Genomic DNA, 20,288 nt, shown 5'->3' with positions numbered 1-20,288 from the left:
CCATCTCTGCCCCGCACCCTGCCCCGCACCCCGGGCGACCTTCAGCCTCCTGTCCCCCCCCGCCCGCAGGCAGCAGCTTTGAGTTTGTAGCCGGCAGCAGAGAGTGATGATTTATTTTTTTAAATTATATTTTATTTATTAGCATTAAGAGATCCTGCGCTGCCTTCCCAACTTGTATAAAACCCCTTCTGCGTGGTGGAAATAAACAGCCCCCCGGCGGTGCTGGGCTGGGGGGTGGTGGAAGGGGGGGGTACGGGACGTGTCTGAGCGTGACCTCGCAGCAGAGCTGCGCTTGAGGTGTACCAAAATGTCACGGAGGCAGCCTTGAAAACGGAGGTTAAAACCCTGGGAGGTTCAGGAGTCCTTCATCCCCGCTGGATTGATGTTCCCCAAATTTCCTCTGCGAGCGTTCTTGGAGAATTTAAAGATCAGGTGAAATATTCTCAAGTACGCTTCTGCTCAAAACGAAATGTCTGGTTTGCACTTAAACATCAGGGCTGCTTCCAAGGAGTTCTCAGTGCATCGAAACTTTAAGTATTTATTGAAGATGCTGCAGATAACTGGCTGAAATTGTTCTCTGGCTTCATTACGAAAGGTTATCTCAGAACGGATTTCTTCCCTAATTTTGTAGGTTAATTTTTGTAGCGCTTGTGGCGCCCAGCAAGGAATTATAGACGTCAAAATTATTTTGCAGGCCATAGAAATGCTGTTTAGATAAGGCTGAAGCAATTGGAACCGTTGATGGCAGAGGAACTGAGGACCAGATTCTTATCTGGTGTTAATAGAGACAATTTATATAGAGGTAAGGGTTTGGCCTGAATGCTTTCCTTTTTCTGTAGCAACATCGTAACTTCAGGTAATTAAGTTTTCAACCTCATTCTTTCTAAGGTGAAGCTTGTTGGAAATTATTAAAAGTTATAGTGAACTATTAATTTCTCAATAGTAAAAAAAAAAAAGCTGCAATTTAAGAAGCCCTGAAAACAAAACCAATAACTGCTTTTGGCAAATTCTTTAATCTTATTACACTCACTGTAATTGAATTCTTAAAGCTTCTGTGCTGTGGAGGAAAAAGTTGTGGGATCTCTGCAGCAATCTAGCTGTTTGACAGCTCATATTGCACGTCACAGAAGTGCTTTAACCAATTTGTGGTGTTATCCACTGAAATAGCCAGTGTGATTAGTCCCCGTTCCTTTTCAAGGTGACCTTTTTTTGCTCGAGCAGCTCTAACACCTGTGCCCTAAACCCGGTGCATGTATCTCTGGCTTGCATCTGCTTGCTGTTATGCCTCATCATTCAGAGGTGGTGTCGCCCCAATTTTCTTGCGAGTTGAGGCTCTCCCTGGGTGTTGGTGTTGGCACAGACACCCCCCCCACCCCGAGCTGGGGATGGGTGTTCTGCCTTGGTGCTCGTCCTGCCGGACTGTGGTGTTTGAGCTTCCTCGGGTAACGGTGCGTAGCGCGGGACTGCTGGGCTTGTGCTGGTGTCTCGGTTTAGAGCAGGGAAGGCTGGAATCCTTCCTCAGGGGAAGAAAACACAACCTTTAGGTAAACTTTTAGGCTCGGCACAGCATCCTCTTTAACAAAAAGAGTCAAAATTGCTTTGGAAGGTGTTGCCCTGAAACCAAAGGCAATGTGTCACAAATGGATGTGATGCTCAGCTTGGTTTACTCTGAAATGGTCTGGTTTAACTCCGTCATCTGCATTACGATTACTAATTTCTGCATTACGTAGTAGGTTAAAATCCGTCTCTGTTCATGTGCGTTTCTAAGAGCAGGTGCGAGACAGACTCCCCCCTTCACCCCCAGCTCTTGAGAGGCTTCTAGTGTTTAGACACAAATGTTTTTCACTTTTTCTTTCGAGTACAACTGCTTGTTTTCTGCAGACCTTTTCCATACGCAGGCTTTGATTTATCTGGGCAGCGATGTCCATACAGGCTCGCATCCTGCAAATCTGTTCCTCATTTGGGTGAGGAAAAGCAACCGGTAGTAAAACTTGTCTGAGGTTACAGGGGTGGTCTGGATCTATTCAATTAGAATTTTTCTCTTGACTTCAGGGAACTTCAGACCACAATCCAGTAGCTGTGTTGCATGATGCGGCTGCAGACCACATGCTGCCAAGGAGCCTTCCCCTTAGCTCAGGGTGAGGTGATGCTGAGCGATGCTTTAGGATGCCAAGTGACAAGAAAAGGCTGTATGATTTCAGAGTCAACCATCACTTGATATTTATGGTGCATATTTGCTGCTTGTTTTAGGCTCTTCAGGTATATAATGTATATTAGTGTGTCTTCCTCTTGCTATGAGTGAGAGCAATTAGTGTACTGTCAGTCAGTATGCAATAAAAATAAGTAATTTCTAAAGTGACTGGAGAAAGATGTTCTACAGATTCCATTTATAAAGCAACCGGAGTTTCTAGCAGGTAGAGGCTGCCCTTTCAGTTTCGTCAGTGTTACAGGCATCCTAATTCAAACACCATCGTGTTTTCTAGCAGTTAGTTATTTACTAAATACACATTCACCTAGCTACTCCCCTGTTTTGCTCTTAGGATTGTAATTTCAAGCAGCATATGAGTCAGAGGTCTCTAGAACTGCAAAGTGAAATAGTTGTATTTGCTGTGATGCTATCAACTGAGCATACAAAATACCTCTATTAAAAACGGAGAAACGGTATTGCTGTGCAAGAGCAATTCATAATGTAACAATGTACTTGTCGCTTATTGATATAGTGACTTTGGTTTATTAAACATTTATTTGTAGCCCCAGTAACATTACAGCTGAGGTTTCTAATTGGAATTTAGAAAGCCTAATAAATTTTGATTTCATCCTGAGTGCTCTCAATTCAGGGTGTTTACATTAGCGCCGAGGAAAAAAAGCAATGCCTGAACTCCACGGGTGCGTGGTGTGTGGCGGCTGTCGGCCGCGCTCGCTCTGCTCACGGTGGGTCTTTGGGCAGAGGAGATAGCTGAGGCCAACTCACTCCTGGTGTAAATGGTCACAGCTCCAAAATTAATAGCGATGCGCCAAGGCTCGGGTATACCCCGCAGCAAACACACGGCATGAAAGCGCTGTAAAACGCGGCCTGTCGAGACAAGGTATGTCATGGTGACTTAATTCAGCTAGGCTTAATTTTGCCATTAGCAGGTAACTGGCCTCATTAATGTATATTGCTCCAGCCAAGCAGCAGCCTGTCACTTGCATGCTATGGAAATGCCAGTGCTTCATTAAGTGGTCGTCATGCTTCGTTAAGGGTCCGTGTTAGCATCTTCTGCAGCTGCTGTGAAAGGTCAAAACTTCCCTCGCTCCCATGGGAATGGTGCCAGGCCTGAAGCCTCCTTTGGTACTTTTTGGGAAAAGTAATGACCCAATCTGGTGTCCTGTTACCCCAAATTGTTCAGATGAAGCACAGAGCTCTCCTGGCTGAGTTTCCAGGGCACCAGCATGGGGCTAGGCGTGTGTGAAACACCTGGTAGTTCCACCTGACAACACTTTGAGCCTCACTGCATTGCTTTTATTTCCAAATTTTTTTAAAAAGAAGCCCTGTACAAGACAAGAACCGCTGCTCAAAGTGGAAGCACTTGTGGTGGACATCCTTGTTTGCAGCTGGTGGGACGCTGCTGGGGAGGTTGTGGTGCTGCTGTTGAGTAGGATGAGCCTGGGAGGGACTGGGAGAGTCTCTGGGGACAGGGAAATGAGTGGAGAAACAACAGCCCCAGGAGAGGCTCGCTTGCATTGTGGCTGCAGAAGGACATTAGCCCTCTTCAGTGCAGAATTTGCTTCGGGTCTTGCAAGTTTTAGTGGGTTTGGTGGCCATCAGGGCAGGAGCCCTCATCACGGGGAAGAATGAGTGCTCTGTGGTTTGGGTGTCAGGGGGCTGGCCCTGCACACCTCGACGTCACCTGAGGGGGTGGTGGTGGCTCTATCTGCTCAAGGCAGCATCATCCTCTGAATACAAGGGAAATAATGATCTTTTCTGTCACATTGCTGGAAGCTGCCAGTGATCAAAGAAGTGAATGCGGGTGTCTGAGGCTTTCCTGAAGATCTGCTGAGTGTACAAGTGTGAGTCTGTGACTGAGGGACGCTGTGCTGCTGGGGCTTCTGGAGGTGGGACGAAGGCATCCTTTGGCTTCTGCAGTGCCATAATACTGCGTTTTGACGTGGTTTGCTTTTGTCCGCAGTAGCTAGATTTAGAAATGCCAGGGCTCCGGTTCTGCAGGTGCTATGTGGGAGCAGCATGTCCTGTGGAGGATAGTTTTGGGGTAAATATTTCACAAAGCTGCTACCGTGTGGGAAATCATTGCCAGCACACTGATGGGTGCAAAACATTGGGGAAATCGGTGTTTTGCTACATGTGCTGACCGAGAGTGGATGGGCACCGTCAGCTGAAGCTTCCGCCGTGTTACTGAATCTGAGCTGGGCTTTGTTGGGATGATTGTTTTATGCCCGTTCTCTTCTTTTCAACAGACGTGAAATGATGAAATCAAGAAGCTTTTGGTTATCTCTTGTATTGCTTGGGGTTTTCCCGTTGGTCACGAGGGGATGGATGGACACGGACAGGAGCAGAAGGCTGTATTCGGATGCGGGGAGGTTGCATCAAGAGGTACTGTACCCCAGCTGCTGCTGCAGCTACAACTCTTGTGTTTCTGTTGTTGTGCTGTGTTCAGTCTCTCCACATTGTGAAATGGGAAAGTGAGGGCTTATGCATGTATATTTGTATTAAACATCTGCTGAGGAGGTTAATGAAGAAACAGTGAAGCAGAAGCTCTTCCCCTTTTTGTGTACTGACGTCATTCTGGGAGTGCAGTTGTGCATCTGGCCACGGTGGGGATACTGCCTTTGCCCCAGAGACTTTATGGTATGCTCTGTCCTGGGGCTGCTGGGACCAATGAGACTAAATTTAATAAGCAAATTTTTGTCCTAGCTCTTCATTTGGGTCACTGGACACTTAGGTGAAACCTGAAAAAAGTCCCTTTGCTGCTTAAAAAAAGGAAAATGCTATAGGTGGTTCTGAAAGAACCAGCAGAGTTCCAGCTCAGAACGTTTCCCTCCTGACTTTCTGATGTCAAACCCCTGCGAAGCACAGAGGAATCGGAAAGGGACCAAGGGAGCAGCGGGGCTGTAGCGAGGGATGGCGCCCATCCAGCTGGAGGGGGACCCCCGTGCGTGACGTGATGGGGAGGTGGGACTCGTGCTAGTGGAGGACAGTAACACACCCTTCAGTGTTCAACCCTGGGACTGGGTGAGTGGCGGAGCGACTGAGCCCGTCTGCGGTGCTGAAGGTGACAGGTTGGCTTTCCTTGCGCTGATGGGGACCGGGCAGGTCCCGGTGGCGGCCGGAGCGCCGTGCGGGCTGTCCCGGCAGGGACGGTGGCTTTCTGGACTGCAGCTGCACACGTGTGGGTAGGCTCAGATTTTCACGTCTGAGGCATGCAAATAAGGCCATAAAAATCTAGAAGTGTGACTTCCATGAAGAGAAAATGATGAATGCTGAAACAATTTGAGTTATTTAATTAGTGACTGATTATCGTAGGTTTGCTAAATGATTGCTCAAATGCCTGAAAGTGGGAGATGGTGGGGGAGGCAAGGGAGAGGAGACTTTGGTATTTTTTAAAATGCCACTGCCTAGAACACTTACGTACTGGCAGAGACGTTAGTCAGTGCCAGGGTAATGAGGAGCCTTTGATGGATTCATGCTGCACTTGGATCTGTTTAAGCCTCAGGATTTTGTTCTAGATGGAGAATCCCATTTCTCCCAGTCAATCCCATTTACAAATAACCATGGTTGTATGTGTTATTTCAATAAAGCCATTTAAGCAAATTAAATAGATGCTTTTTGCTGCTTAGCAGGACTTGAAAATCATTTCAGCGGAATTTGAGATGCTGCAGTTGAGAGTTCTCTCTTTCCTTGAGGTATCCATCCTCTGTTCTCTAAAAGTGAAGCAAAACAGTTCTCCACACCTCTGCCGTTATTGTGTTGCTGGGTAGGCTCAGGTAGTACACTGACATTCTGTGAAACACGTTCCTGTATTGCCTCAGACAACTTTTGCTTTTTTTATTTAAAAAAAATTAAATATTTTGCATGCTTTTGCATTTAAAGTTCTCAGTCTTCACTAATGAATATTAGTTTTGATTTTTTTTTTTAAAGTTACTCTGAGGAATTAAATTCATTACTCAAATTATTTAACATAAATTGTAGAACTATTATACTACTTGAAAGACCAATTCATTTGCTCTTCCTCTAAAAACCATGAAGTTATTGTACCAAGTACTTGATCTTGCTTGACGTGGAAGGATCTAAACTAGAAATGTGTGTGTTCAGATTTGCACAGAATTTAACAGGTCTGAATATTAAAACTTTTAATGTATGAAGAATGAAGTTAAAATAGATTCAAGGGGTTTAAGTTATAATGCAGATTTTATTTTTTTTTTTAAAAGTGTGTAGAAAGTTTGTTCCACAAGAGAGTGCTTATACAGTGTGGCACCAAACAAGATGAATCTGGAAGCCCCAAACATAGCTTCCAGCTAGGTCAGTGAAACTAACTGTTGTTTTGTCTCAAAAGGTGTTTATTTATCTTTCAGGAAATAGTTTTGCCATAATACCTTTTGAATAATAAAAATAATGTGAAATCCCCTTCTAGTCATTTTGGGCTCTGTTCAGTTTGAGCTCCTTATTCACAAGAAATGTTTGTTACCAAGTTCGTGATTTGATTAGTATAAAATTCCATTAACGTGTGTTTAAAACACTGAGTCACAAATAGAAAAGCTCCTAGCGATTCCCCAGAAATGCTTTAAAAAAAAAGAAGTAAAGGGTTAATTTACAGGTCAAATAATTTGAAGTGTGCTCTGATATAAAATTCCTATGAATTTCATCAAAGCAAATACTTGGGTATGGGTCACTGACCTTCACTAATACTTGTTCTGATCTACATAGGAACAAGTTTACTGAATTAAAAACATTGCTTAATTTATGTTCAGATTGCTAAATCGATTTCTTCATGGTCTGTGGTAGAATTATTGCAGTTGTGCTTTGCATTTATAAAGGAAAAATAAGTCTTGAGGCCACAGACTGCGGTATAGAGCCCTTCTGCATGAGAAATTAACTCTTACCCCAGCAGTGGTGTATGTTTTCCTGATGCTCAGCTGTCCACCTCACACATTTATGGGGTGTTCCTGAGAAGGGGATTTTTTTCTCAAATATTTTTAGTCCTGATTAGTTAATAAACACATTCGTGCAGTCTGAAATTCCATGGGTGTAGAATGAACTAAAATAGAAAACCTAATTAAAAACAGGACAATGTTAGTATTTAACTGAAAAGCTGCAATTAGCTTGGTCTGTATTGATTTTTGGAGAATGCTGCCGTCGCTTTTACGTTGTGAAACTTCTCGGGCTGGTTCCAGAGGCTGCTGGAAAGCTCTTGAAACTTCTGAGGGTGCTGCACCTCTGTGGAGGTGCAGCTTCCCAGGGTTGAACCATTGTGGGACTAAATCCGACTGAATGGAATATATGCCAAAATACTAAAATACATAGAGCTCACCACTCTGGGGTGATATTTTTGGGCAGGTTTTGCCTCTGCCTCCAGCAAGGCTGTATCCATGCTAAAATTGGATGGTTTAGAGATGACCACACTTCATGGGCAGCCCTGTGCTGGTTTAGAAGGGCTTTGAGTTGCTCATGAAACACCAGGTTGTGTGATCTGGGGTCACCTTTCCTTTCTTGAAAGGAATTCTCAAAAATGTAGCTGAGTCGTTGCCAGCAGCTGTGAAGGGAGTTTCCAGTATGAGCAGAGCAGAAGAGACATAAACAACCTGGATATGAAATAACTCTGGAGTTCAGATTTGAGGGAGAACTTGGCCCGGAGGTTCTGATGGAAGCCAGCTGTAGTACTCCACTCAGTTCCTACAAGGTCACCCACACTAGTAGCTCAGGTTGATTTTCAACCTACTGGGGTATTTTACAAAAGCATCTAAATAAATATTGGAATTGCACAGCTAGTTTTTCTTCTCCTGTTTGCTGCCTTCTGTGTGAGAGGCTGCTTTTCTGTGTGTGCCAAAGCCAAGCTGTTTTTGCCATTGGTTTTGGGGCAAGTTTCTCATCTTTTCTCAACCTGCGGTGCAGTGGAGCAGTGCTGCAGGTCTTCAGCAGCTCTTCCAGGAGTGGGTCTCTCCAATCTGTTGCAGGGAGCTCCTCAAACACAAGCTGGCACAGTGCTGCATCGCAAATTAAATTCTGTATTATGTTTTTCAGGGCACTGCTGGCAGGTAGCCTGAGCGATGTTGTCCTAGCTGGATAGTGTGAAAGTGGAGAATAATCCTGTGTTGAGGTACATGTGTGGTTGTTTTGTGCTGAATAGTTAAAGGAAATAGTTGGATGTCACTATTAGCTCCTGAGTGGTTACAGTACAGACTGGCAGGTGTCCTGTGATCTTCTCCAGTCTGTGGAACCAGAACTGCTCTGTGGTTTTGTAGAAATACTTGTTTTCATTTGTCTTTCATGCTGCACTCTGTTTTTTTTGCCCCCCATCTTCCTATTTAAAAAGTCTCGTGAGACACCAGAGAAATGTGCACAGCACCCCACACTCCTGCGGGGAGGTGGAGAGCTGTGTCCCCAGGGAGGCTCCTCCAGCGAGAGCTAACAAGGGATGCTCAGAGAGCTCACAGGAGTACCAGTGGCTCTGACGGATCCGGATGCTCAGAGAGCTCACAGGAGTACCAGTGGCTCTGACGGATCCGGATGCTCAGAGAGCTCACAGGAGTACCAGTGGCTCTGACGGATCCGGATGCTCAGAGAGCTCACAGGAGTACCAGTGGCTCTGACGGATCCGGATGCTCAGAGAGCTCACAGGAGTACCAGTGGCTCTGACGGATCCGGATGCTCAGAGAGCTCACAGGAGTACCAGTGGCTCTGACGGATCCGGATGCTCAGAGAGCTCACAGGAGTACCAGTGGCTCTGACGGATCCGGATGCTCAGAGAGCTCACAGGAGTACCAGTGGCTCTGACGGATCCGGATGCTCAGAGAGCTCACAGGAGTACCAGTGGCTCTGACGGATCCGGATGCTCAGAGAGCTCACAGGAGTACCAGTGGCTCTGACGGATCCGGATGCTCAGAGAGCTCACAGGAGTACCAGTGGCTCTGACGGATCCGGATGCTCAGAGAGCTCACAGGAGTACCAGTGGCTCTGACGGATCCGGATGCTCAGAGAGCTCACAGGAGTACCAGTGGCTCTGACGGATCCGGATGCTCAGAGAGCTCACAGGAGTACCAGTGGCTCTGACGGATCCGGATGCTCAGAGAGCTCACAGGAGTACCAGTGGCTCTGACGGATCCGGATGCTCAGAGAGCTCACAGGAGTACCAGTGGCTCTGACGGATCCGGATGCTCAGAGAGCTCACAGGAGTACCAGTGGCTCTGACGGATCCGGATGCTCAGAGAGCTCACAGGAGTACCAGTGGCTCTGACGGATCCGGATGCTCAGAGAGCTCACAGGAGTACCAGTGGCTCTGACGGATCCGGATGCTCAGAGAGCTCACAGGAGTACCAGTGGCTCTGACGGATCCGGATGCTCAGAGAGCTCACAGGAGTACCAGTGGCTCTGACGGATCCGGATGCTCAGAGAGCTCACAGGAGTACCAGTGGCTCTGACGGATCCGGATGCTCAGAGAGCTCACAGGAGTACCAGTGGCTCTGACAGATCCGGATGCTCAGAGAGCTCACAGGAGTACCAGTGACTCTCGCAGATCCAAGCTCGTTTGCTTTTCCCCTTTCTGTGCTGCAAGGTGTTGATACCTCACCGATGCACCTTAACTGTCTGTTCCCTGTGAGGAGCAAGCCACTGCTGGTGTGTGGTGGTAGATCTAATTTGGACTGTGACAGCACAGTGCAAGGGTCAACTAGACCAGCTGTGCCAATGCTATTTCAGTTCCTTGATAACTTTTATGCATCGTGTTTGTTATATTATCTGGATTATGCCTTGAATTATATCACCCACCTCAAAGTATCATGTGTAGATAGCAACACTTATTTTAATGCTAATGAATGTAGCAAACATGCTCATTTCTTTAAGGTACCACAACTTTCCTACTGGCATTTGTAAGGTAATGGCTGCATAGCATATCCATCGTTTGGCTTCTTCATTAGTTATTACTTGCATGACACTTGAGCTGCTTAAAAATCTCCAAGTAATAAATGTCACCTTAAACTTCACCACGACTGCAAACAGCTGGGTCATAGCAGCCCTTCAGTGCCATCCTGCACAGGATGAAGCATCCCTCCGGAGTCCACTCACAGCTTCAACTGCGCTTGTCCAGGTGTATCAAATATTGCTGAAATTCCTAATTATCTTCAGATTCTTAAATGTTGTTTCACTTAGTGCTGCAGCTGAAGACCACAGTTGGTTATTCCAAGCAGCAGGGGAGCCATGGGGATGATTTTGTGCTCCTTTCCCCAGCAAATTCATATTTCCTAATCTGACAGACTATGAAAGGAGTGCTTTGGGAAGCAAGGTACAAAATTGCAAAGGCTTTTGATAAAAGCTTTTGCTTATAATTCAAATAGAGGCGTAATTTCAGAGCATGAGCTTGGAAGGAGACAGGCACAGTGTATCAATTTTATATGCAGTTGAAGATCTAATATCCTGGTATTTATTTTAAGAATTATTATTAGTAATGTATTCTCTGCCATGTGTGTACTCTTCCTGCTTGTAAGTCAGTTTGGGGAAAGGAAGGAAAGAATCAGATTTGAATTAAAATCTATACTGGCTACAGCCTGCTCCTGTTTTAAACATTAATGAAAGTAAAGGGAGACAAGACTTAAATTTATTTTTGTATCACTTTGCTATATACTGATGATTCGCTCCTTGTTACCTGTGTTTATGTGGTATCTCTAACAAGCTCTAACTGCTGTTTGTAGACCACTTTAAATCTTAACTAGTGTATTAGCCCTGTGAAGATGAGCAGCTTTTGCTGTGAGTGCTGGTTATCTGCAGTTCAAGGTGCTGGGGAATGTTTTCATAGTATTTGGATATACATGTTGGTGTCCTTCCTCTGCATCCCCGAACCCCACCTACCCCCTCCTGTGTACCTAGAGGGTTTAATAAGTGATATTTCTTAGGGGACAGTGCCCAGAGGGTTTAATAAATGCTGTGTCTTACGGGATGCTATTATGCTTGAAGTACTAGAAAATTTGAATGTTGGGTTATTTGGAACAAGGTGGGAACTGTATACCTGAATAGCAGCATAAAATCTGAAGCATTTTTGTTTACCTAGATGGTTATGGTTCAACGTTGAGTGTCAGGGATTTGTCAGGATGCACCTATAGCACAAGTTAAAGATGAAACCCTCTCGTATGCAGTTCTTCAGAGAACCAAAATCCGGCTTGCTTTATTTATTTTTTTAAACTCCTGGTAAGCTGCAGTGTGTGATACCTTTTGGTGGTCCTACACTGCCCAGCTGGCCAGGGGCTCTCACCTTCCAGCTAACAGCAACTGGGACCCCCACCTGCTGCTGGGGTGCCCCCCCTGCAGCTTCAGGGGTGCCTTGGATACTAATGACCTTGAATTTTGGTGCTGCTGGAGGTAGCTAGTGCTCGGATGCTGTCCCCCGGGGAGCAGAGGGACTGTGGCCTTGGGGTGCCCAGCTCTGGGCTGAGCTGTGGCACAAACTGACCGCAGGAATCGAATTTGAGGAAGTTTTTTTTCATGTCGCGGGTGAGCAACTGTGAAAAATCATACCTAGGTGGGGAAATGCTGGTATATTCCTGAAGCAGAGAATAAGGCCAGAGTAAAACGTCTTGCGAATAAAAAAGAAATGTAAGGCAATTTTAATTTGGCCATGATGTGGTAGTTACACTTGCTGATACTCTGTTCAGAAGCTACTTGCCCTTAAATGACTAAATATTGACTAATTTTTTTCCAGACCTAGCATATTCTATATTAAAAAAAAAAAAGCAGTAGCAGTAGTTTTTAAAGGAAAACAATTCTACTTAAAGTACTTTCTAACATCAAGAAGGGGAATTCTCAGGGTTTTTTTTAGATTAGGAAGGGTTTTAGATTAGATCTGCAAATTTGGGGTTTCTAAAACAGGCATCCCGTGAGCTTCCCTATGACAGTGAGGAAATTGATGGAGCTATACCTGGGTTTCTCATCTGAAGTCCAGAAATAGTAGCAAGTAAAATCAGAGATGCAGCAATTATCTCAATTAGCTACCGTATGGGTGAGCAGATGATACTGTGTGATGTGAGACATCAGAGCTTCTCTCAGTGTTTATACCAGACAGGACAAATCTAAATTGCCAATGTCTGTACTGATAGCAAGCTTTCTCTAAACAGTGGCGCGTGATTTATTTTTTTTTTTCTTGTGCCTGCTCAAAAAAAAAAAAAAATCATTAGCATCTTTTCTGAAAATACTCTGTGTTCATAGTTGTAAACAGAAAATCCTGGTTGTCAAACTAAGCAGTGTATTAGTCATAACAACTGCAAATGCTACAATCTGTATGCAGAGTACCTCACCTAGCCCTGTACTGGATGTCAGTGTAATTTTCTTGACCCCTCACTTGAGATAAGGAAGAGCATGCTCTGAAGGGGAAGAAAAAAAAACCAGCTGGGATGATAATCTATTAATAGGAACAGCCTCTTCTTTATTAATTTGCTAAATGAGTCAGGGCTGCATATTTAGAAATTGTACAGCAGTTTGGCTGATCCTGAGAGCAGGTCCCTGGAGATTCGGTGTGTGCAGAGGTAACATCTGATTTAGTGATAGACCCAGCGTGAGCCCAGCTGCATGTGTTGAATTTGATTTATCCTCTTGCACAAGCACTGCAGTCTCTTCCACAAAGTTACCTGGTAAGAGGGTTGCTACAGTCCAGCAATACAGACAACTTGCGGATGGGAAATGTGTTCCCTGTTCTTCTGCATCTCTTCCATCTGCTGCATTAATTGTGTTTTTGGCAAAGACCTTTGCTTATGGTCATAAAAAAAGAGACTCTTTATGGTTAAATCTCCATCAGTATTAAAGGGCAGGAGACTGAAAACACTGCGCGGTTATCCTATGAATCGCTCTATTTGAGGGCAGTTGGTACCTGTCTGGTAACAAAATTGGGGATACAGGTTAAGCATCGCGCTTGTGGGATCAGAGGCTGCTAACCGAAAGAGGATAGCAAACGTACAACTTTATACCCATCTCCAGATACTGGTTTGCAAGTAAAGGAGATTGGGAAAGAGAGAACTACAGGGACACTGTACTGCAAAGATTTGCACCTTCTTGCTGTTGCTGGGTGATTCCAGTTTGTGATGTACCTCTGCACGCCTGGGGTATAAGCACTCATCCTCTGGTTTCAGTTAAAGGAAAACTAGAAAGAAATAGCAGACGGGAACTTGTCTTTCCTCATTTCAAGCCTAATTGTGACTGTTTAATTACTAACCTTGCAAAGTGGGCTCACTTTTCAGATTAGAATGCAGGAAATTGCATGCGGCCGCATGTGGATGTGCAGGGACAAAAGGAAGAACAACTGTTGCAGAAAAATCAGGAAGCAGGCTTTTTTTTCCCCCTCTCCCAGTTGGTAGGTTGTCTGTGTGCATTGCATGTCGCTTACAAACCATGTGTAAAGTACTGTGTAGCTATTGCAATTTGTAACCGTGCTAGATAGGCGTTTGGGAGCAGTACTTTAGGGCGGGGAGCCCTGTCCCCTGCTCCATCCCCACGGGCTGTGAGATGTGCCTGCGCCCAGGACCGTGTGGCACAAGGATGTCCAGCCCTGAACTGGGGAACCACGTGTATGACGAAGCACCTGTGGCTGTGATTGTTGCCAAACCGGAGGCTATTCTAGGAGTGGGTTGGCGTGTTTTTATTTAAGACTGCTTAGGGTGTGTACTATAGGTGCACCTTAATGTCTAGTCCACTGTTGTAGGATCCAGGTTAATAGAGTGCTTTTAATCATGCACAGCAGCTTCTGGCGATGTGACTTTATACCTTCACCAAGCAGTTATAAATCTTTTAGATACCTAATGACACTTTTTTTTGACCTGCTGTAGATGGTTAACATTGCCGCTTAAAGGCCGGACTGTGTCATTTTTCTAGAGTTGGGGAGAACATCAGGAGCAGTTCGTTGGTGTGTCCATGTCTTGTCTCCCGTCCCACGGGTGTTTTAAAGCTTTGGGGAAGCTCTGCTTCGTACTGTGCTTCCTGCAGGCAGCCCTGGATGAGCTTTGTTTCTGAATGACCTCCCCTTGCTCATGCTGCAATAACAATTTCGTGTAGTTAAGCATCCACATGACTTCTGCTCTGCCTGCTCCTTCCTTGGCTGGAGAGAATATGTGGATGTTATTAATAGGGATTGCCCTTGAAGTGTGGGGAATTAGGTTTCTACATGACAAACAGCCCTCACAGTTCGGTACAGCAATTTCTTGGGCTTCATAGATCACTGTTTTCTAATCAGAAATTAGTTCTTCAGTGTGTCGGTCTTGCCTGTAGTTATAAAGTGAAGAGGAGCATGCACATGCTCCTTCCTCACCCCACTGTTTACCTGAATGCAGCTCTAAAAAGGAAAAAGAAAACGGTATTCTTAGTGTAGTGATGGTTCTACATTTCCTGGGCTTCACTTGAAGACGTTTGAAGGCATCACCCTTGTACCAAGACACAGATGGGGCTGCCCACCAAACCTGAGTGTGCTCAACCACAGGAGAGCTGGGGCCAAATCCATTGTCCAAGCGTGCAAAAATCCCGTGAATTCAGTGGAGACAGAAGGAAAATACAACATTTGAGAAAGAAAACCTTTGAGGTGTTTTGGTGGAAATGGGAGCCTGAGCTAGGAAGGTGCTGTGTGATTCCCCCTTCCCAGCGGAGGTGGGAGATGAGGGACCTCGTGCTTTAGCAGCAGAAGAGCAGGGGCTCAGGTACCCCGCTCTCCCTGCCACAGCGGTTTAGAGGAAGAGTTGTTCCTTTGTGTAGTGCACAGTATGTGCTTTGTGGGTATATAGGACAAACGTAGAAATATTTTTATGTGGAGGTGTTTAAAGGTTTTATTTACAGTGATACCAAACGACGGGGAAGTGGTGTTGGTGCTTGGATCCCTCGCTAATGACAGTCAGTAAATCTGTTTGCAGCACGTTGGCTACCAAGCGCTGCGCTATATCGTGTATTCCCTGGGTGTAGTTGTATTTTAACTCTGCGCAATGAAATTCCCTCCCTCCACCCCATGTTTGCTCTGAATGAAATCAAGATTCTTCGCTCCAGAAGCGCTCTGCTCATCCATGGGCCCATGATTCAGCATTAATCGGGAGCCTATAACACAAACCGGCTATTATGTCTTGGCAGGACATCTCGGTGCTGTCTTCTGAAAGACTGGCGTTCCCTTTTCGTGAGAGCGGAAAAGGGCTTTGTGCAAAAACAGTTGTTAAATTGCATCAGGTTCACGCAGGTGTTTGATGTGCAGCACGTGGCAGATTCCGGGGAGTGAAGCTGTGTGACAGCAGGTAGTGAACTGTGTTTCTGATTTTGATTTTTATTTTTGTCCCTCCTAATCCGGGTAGGATTAGTAATTGTACTTGATGACACTACATCTGCTCTCATGCGCTGACCCTGGGTTGGTTGGTCTTTTGGAGATGGAGCTTTTCCAGCAGCTACGTGTCTGGTGAAAAGGAATACTGGAGCAAACACTACACTGATTTCTGCATAACAATAATTGGGGACTTCAGATACAGAACAGAAGGACCTTTTATTCTACATTCAATTAACTGCCATTACAGAGCAGGAAACTAGGTGCTAAAAGCGAACCTTGACAAATAAAACTGTTGTATTGCATTAATGAAAAGCTATTTAAAATGGGATTCATGAAGAAGCTTTACGGAAGGAATGAGAAATCTGAAACAAATTTTTCCCTTCAAAGCATGTGATTTATGCTCTGATAAAATTAGATTTTTAGTTAAAGGAATTTGCAGTCATTAAATGGTGCCCATGAAATAAGTCTCATTTATAACCATCTGCTTTATGGCTTCTGCAGAAGAGTATTCCTTAGGCAATGCATCTGAGAACTTTAGTGTCATTTTTATCAAAATAGTTTGGTTCTCTACTAGTAACACTATTAAAATCGCTGTGATTTTTTTTTTATTTTTTTTTACATAAGAGCAGTGTCTTCAGAGAAATGGGGACTACTGCCTCTTGTAAGAGATTGCCCAAGTCCTAGCATGTGGCACGGTGCTGTGTGGCCAGGCTTGTTGGTAATGTCTCTTAGTCGTATATTAGATCACTAATAGGAAGGTCTTATGTTCAACATGCCCTCGAGGAGAAAAATTAGCTTTGTTTCTTTTTTTTCTGTGCTACAGAAAAAAAAATTTGCGTGAGGCAAACTAAGAAAAATGAGTCCTGGCTGTAGTTTCACTTTACTAGAGGGGTAGAAACCGTGGGGGTGTCTCTACCTGGAGCTGATGCCTTTTTGTGGCTGCTCTTTAAGCCCTGCCGTGGTTGCCAGGTATTGTTCCCATTTCCCATTTTTCGGTGTACTCTGCTGGAATGTTGAGCGTTCTCGATGCCGTTGGTCTTTTTTTCCACAGAAGGGGACATACCAAGTGCTGATACTCCCCCAGGGAATCAGAAGTGATGACTTGCAGCCTGACCTCACGTCCTCCCGTTGCATTTCTAACAAGCTTTTCCTCCGAATCCTGCATCTGTTTTTTTTTGGGGGTAGTTTATATTCATTAGAGCTTATAATTATAAGGGGAACAGAGTAAAAGAAGGGAAACTTTGAAGACCATTCTTTGTTTTTCACAATATCTGTGCAGTTCCTTTCATGGAAATACCAAAAGGGTATTTAATACAAGCGAGCTGACACTTGAATTTTTTACAGGCTATGATTGTCTTTTTTTTCTTTTGATCAATGTAATAGTTGTAATTAGTTTTAGTGTTTCTAAGCTTTTGAACTGCAGAGAATTCAAACAGCTTGTTAAAGTGAGGGGCTCCAGGGGAACTTTAAAAGTACTCTTCCCTTTTGCATATATTACATGTACACGGGCTTAATGATAGCAGGCTGTATCTGAATTTTTATCCTGTGCCCCACCTCTCAAACTAATATTTTGAAAAGCTCTGAGAGGTCCCTGGAGTATAACTGTCTGCACAGCTCAGAGCTTTGCTGCCTAAAGAGGATAAATGCTTTGAAGTCTGTACTAATCCTGAAAGCCATTTTACATTATTTCTCAGGATCACTGAGGTAGTATCCTACAGGGAATAATGACAGTATTTTTATAAGCAAATACCCTTTTTTTTTGTTTATCACCCTCAGTTGACATAGAGGGTGCCACAGAGACCATTTGTGCTGCTCTGATCCTTCTTGGTTTTGGTGAGAGCTTTGTTTTTGAGAGACAGCTTTCCTGTTGCTTGGAGGAAAGAGAAGCAGCATCTCTTGCTGACACAGTTGGTGACAATGGACAAAGTATAAACTGTCACCACGTTGGGGCGGAGCTGGGCCGGGCAGTGTGATGTGGTTTGGCCCCCTGGGCTGGAGGAAGAGCCTGGGAGAAGGACGGGAGACAGGATAATTTTTGTAGGCAGTAGACAAATAGCTGCAACACTTGAATAAACCACCTCATTCTGAATTACCTGGTGCCCTCTGAGGTGCTCAGGTGAGGGAGGTAAGGCCTTGAGGAGTTAGCAGAGCAGGTACTGTTGGCACTTTCATAAGCTGTTTTTTGTGTTTGTTTGTTTGTTTGTTTTTTTTCTCCTTGTGTTTATTTCTATCTTCTTTCACTTTGAAAAGCTTTTTTTTTTTTTTTATCATGGGCTCCAGTGGCAGCTTTCTGTATTTTCAATTACCCTTGGCAGAGCGCTCCGTACCGCAGAAGGGAACCGTGGATGTATTTCATTAGATGCATGCAGTACACTTCACATCCCTTTGTCTAAACGTGATCTGCAGGGAGGTACTTATTTTTTTTTTTAAAAAAGTGAAGTAGTACAAATAAAACTATACTAAGCATCAGGTGGGCCGGAAGGCTCAGATGTCGGGGGGAGGCCATGTGTTATTTTCCTATCAAAAGGAGGAGAGGAACCAAACCTTTTTGTTATTTCATTCTCTGATAAACATCTGAGAACCGTGAGCACTAAGAAATGAGGTTAAACAAGGCATATCCCCAAGAATAAAAACCTGCATTATGAGCTTCTTGCAGGGCTCTGAAGAACTTGTTCCTCTTCCCTGCATCTGTGCTGTGGGGGGGTACCATGGCAGAGATGATGCTGGGGCCTGATGGCCCCTTGGGGTCTTACAGGTTTAAATTTGCACTTGGTGGAGTTAATCCTGCATCATCCATCGGGAGGAACTGTCCAGGTCAACAGGACTCGCCAGGCAAGATGGTCTTTGGAGTCCTCCGTGATTCTACTATTTTTAATACTGGTTGCAAGAACTAACTCAAATGATGGGAATTATAAGTATTTGTAATTAACCCATAAATAGTGTTACTGCTTGGGATTAAATATTTATTCCTCTGGAGTGTCACCATTAGTATAAGTAGTGTTGTCTGGAAATGCAATACCCTTTGAGGCTTTATGTAATATCCTTTTAAATGAAGTTTCTTTGAGGTAGTAGTGATGCTTAGCAAGAAATAGGACAAATGATGTAGGTGTGCAAAGATTGAAATGAACCCTCAGCTCTGAGCATGGGTAGTCCGGCTGCCTTGAAATTATTCAGGTATTTGAACAAGTCTCTGCTAAAAATATCTGTAATGGCTCTTCCCTCCTCAACCCTAAATCCTTGGTGTAGTAATAACCCTCCTGGCTGTTCCCTTTTAACATCAATAGAGGAAAAAAACCCTCAATTTTAAAGAAAGATATTGTGCTCTACTATGTAACTTACCACAGAATGCTGGATCATTTTAGGTGATACATTGATCCATTAAATATCTGTGGACAAACTGAAATATATGTTTATAATTACTCCTCAGTAACTGTGTAGAGTTATCACAGATGCTTCTCTGGGATAATGACTGATGTTTTTAGGGGTTTCTGTTCATGCTGCCTTTGAACAATTCTTGTATTAAAAAGAAAAAAAAACACCAAAAAATTTTCTTTTTCCTTATAGGACTCCAGAAGGTTTGAAGTTACAAGAAGAAAAGGTAGGAGAAAAACAGTTTTCTTTCAATGTGTGTGTTGGTGTTGAGTATCATTGCAGTAACTTTTTAAAACGAACATGAGTTTACGTGCCTGAAAGGTGTACTGCTGCAGGATTTCGAAGACACTGCTGCCTAACGCTCACCTGACAGTTCTTAGTGTCACAAACTGTCGATTTTTTTTTTTTAAATGAAGAGTTGTTCTTTCAACACAGAACTGCATGATGATATTGTGGATGCAAGTCAAGGTTTGTTGGGTGCTGGCAGAGGATCTAAAGCCTGACCTTGGAGCATTTCAGGCAGAAAAAGGTCCAGACAAGTTTACCATGCATCAGCACACTGCAAATCCACCCAGAGGTGCAGCAGTGTTAAATGCTGGTGCCCTGATCTCAGATCCTGCTCCTGTAAACTCTTTCGCGTTAGTAAGTAATTGGCTGCTGCCGTGAGTGGCTCTTTGATGGTTCCCGGCAGCTGGGTGAGAATTGGCCATCAAAGAGCTCATTCTGGTTATCATTAATTTTGATTTTGTTTAGCAGATGTTTTCCGGATCAGGCAGTTGCTTGCCTCATCTGTCTCGGTAGAATGTGAAGCGGGTGGCACTCTCCTGTTCAACACATTAATGCATTCCCCTGTTTTGTTCCAGCAGCTTTAATTACTTCAGGCATCCTGTATATTGGGATGAGGTTGTAACTACCACTGGCTTACTGCATAAATGAAAAAGGTCAGGTCCAAGGGTAACTTTCCATCTGGGCAAATAATCTCCTTTTGGGTTTTTTTTTTTGTGGTTGGTTGTTTTTTTTTGCTGTGAGGCTGAGGCAGCAGAGACTTGAATAAATTAAATATATGGCTGCTGCTAAAGGTGAAATTTATTTAGCTCTGGTTTCCAACGTATGTGTGTGTTTGGTCAAACATCTGCCACTCTTCATGAGGAAATCCAGTTGTATTGGACTTTGCTGGATCTCAGACTGAGGAGGGCTCTTGGATGCTTCAAGGTTACTTTGAGATGCAGATTTGCATCTTCCATCCTGGATGTGGAGACGTTTCAGTCATGCTCTAGCTATAAGAGTTCACAGTGGAGTTCGATGTAGACTTGGAGACTCAGTCCAGTCTTGGGAAAACGGACTTAATGAATAAAGTTTGTGGAAGACCTCTAGTCCTGTTTCAGGTGTGATTTGGGTCTCCATAGTTTACTGCTCAGTGAAAGTAAGCAATAC

At 44.3% G+C, this 20,288-nt stretch overlaps 1 protein-coding gene across 5 annotated transcripts in view; it reads left to right on the top strand.

The window, feature by feature from the left end:
* Nucleotides 1-20,288, top strand: part of FSTL4 (follistatin like 4) — a 382,047-nt gene that overhangs the window by 144,461 nt on the left and 217,298 nt on the right. For 2 of the 5 annotated variants that reach the window (XM_026858113.1, XM_026858112.1), the window contains exons 1-3: nucleotides 2,087-2,138; nucleotides 4,456-4,591; nucleotides 19,047-19,080. In XM_026858113.1, the coding sequence (XP_026713914.1) occupies nucleotides 2,107-2,138; nucleotides 4,456-4,591; nucleotides 19,047-19,080 (202 nt within the window). In that variant the 5' untranslated portion in view covers nucleotides 2,087-2,106. Of the gene's footprint in view, nucleotides 1-778; nucleotides 803-2,086; nucleotides 2,139-4,026; nucleotides 4,051-4,455; nucleotides 4,592-19,046; nucleotides 19,081-20,288 lie in introns of those variants that run through there. The other 3 variants (XM_026858117.1, XM_026858116.1, XM_026858115.1) reach the window with 3 other exon arrangements.

The sequence above is a fragment of the Athene cunicularia genome (genome assembly GCF_003259725.1).
Source record: "Athene cunicularia isolate RWA chromosome 13 unlocalized genomic scaffold, athCun1 chr13_part1, whole genome shotgun sequence".
Taxonomy (NCBI): Eukaryota; Metazoa; Chordata; class Aves; order Strigiformes; family Strigidae; genus Athene; species Athene cunicularia.
Note: the sequence above shows the minus strand (reverse complement) of the source record. Positions and strands in the feature narration are given on the sequence as shown.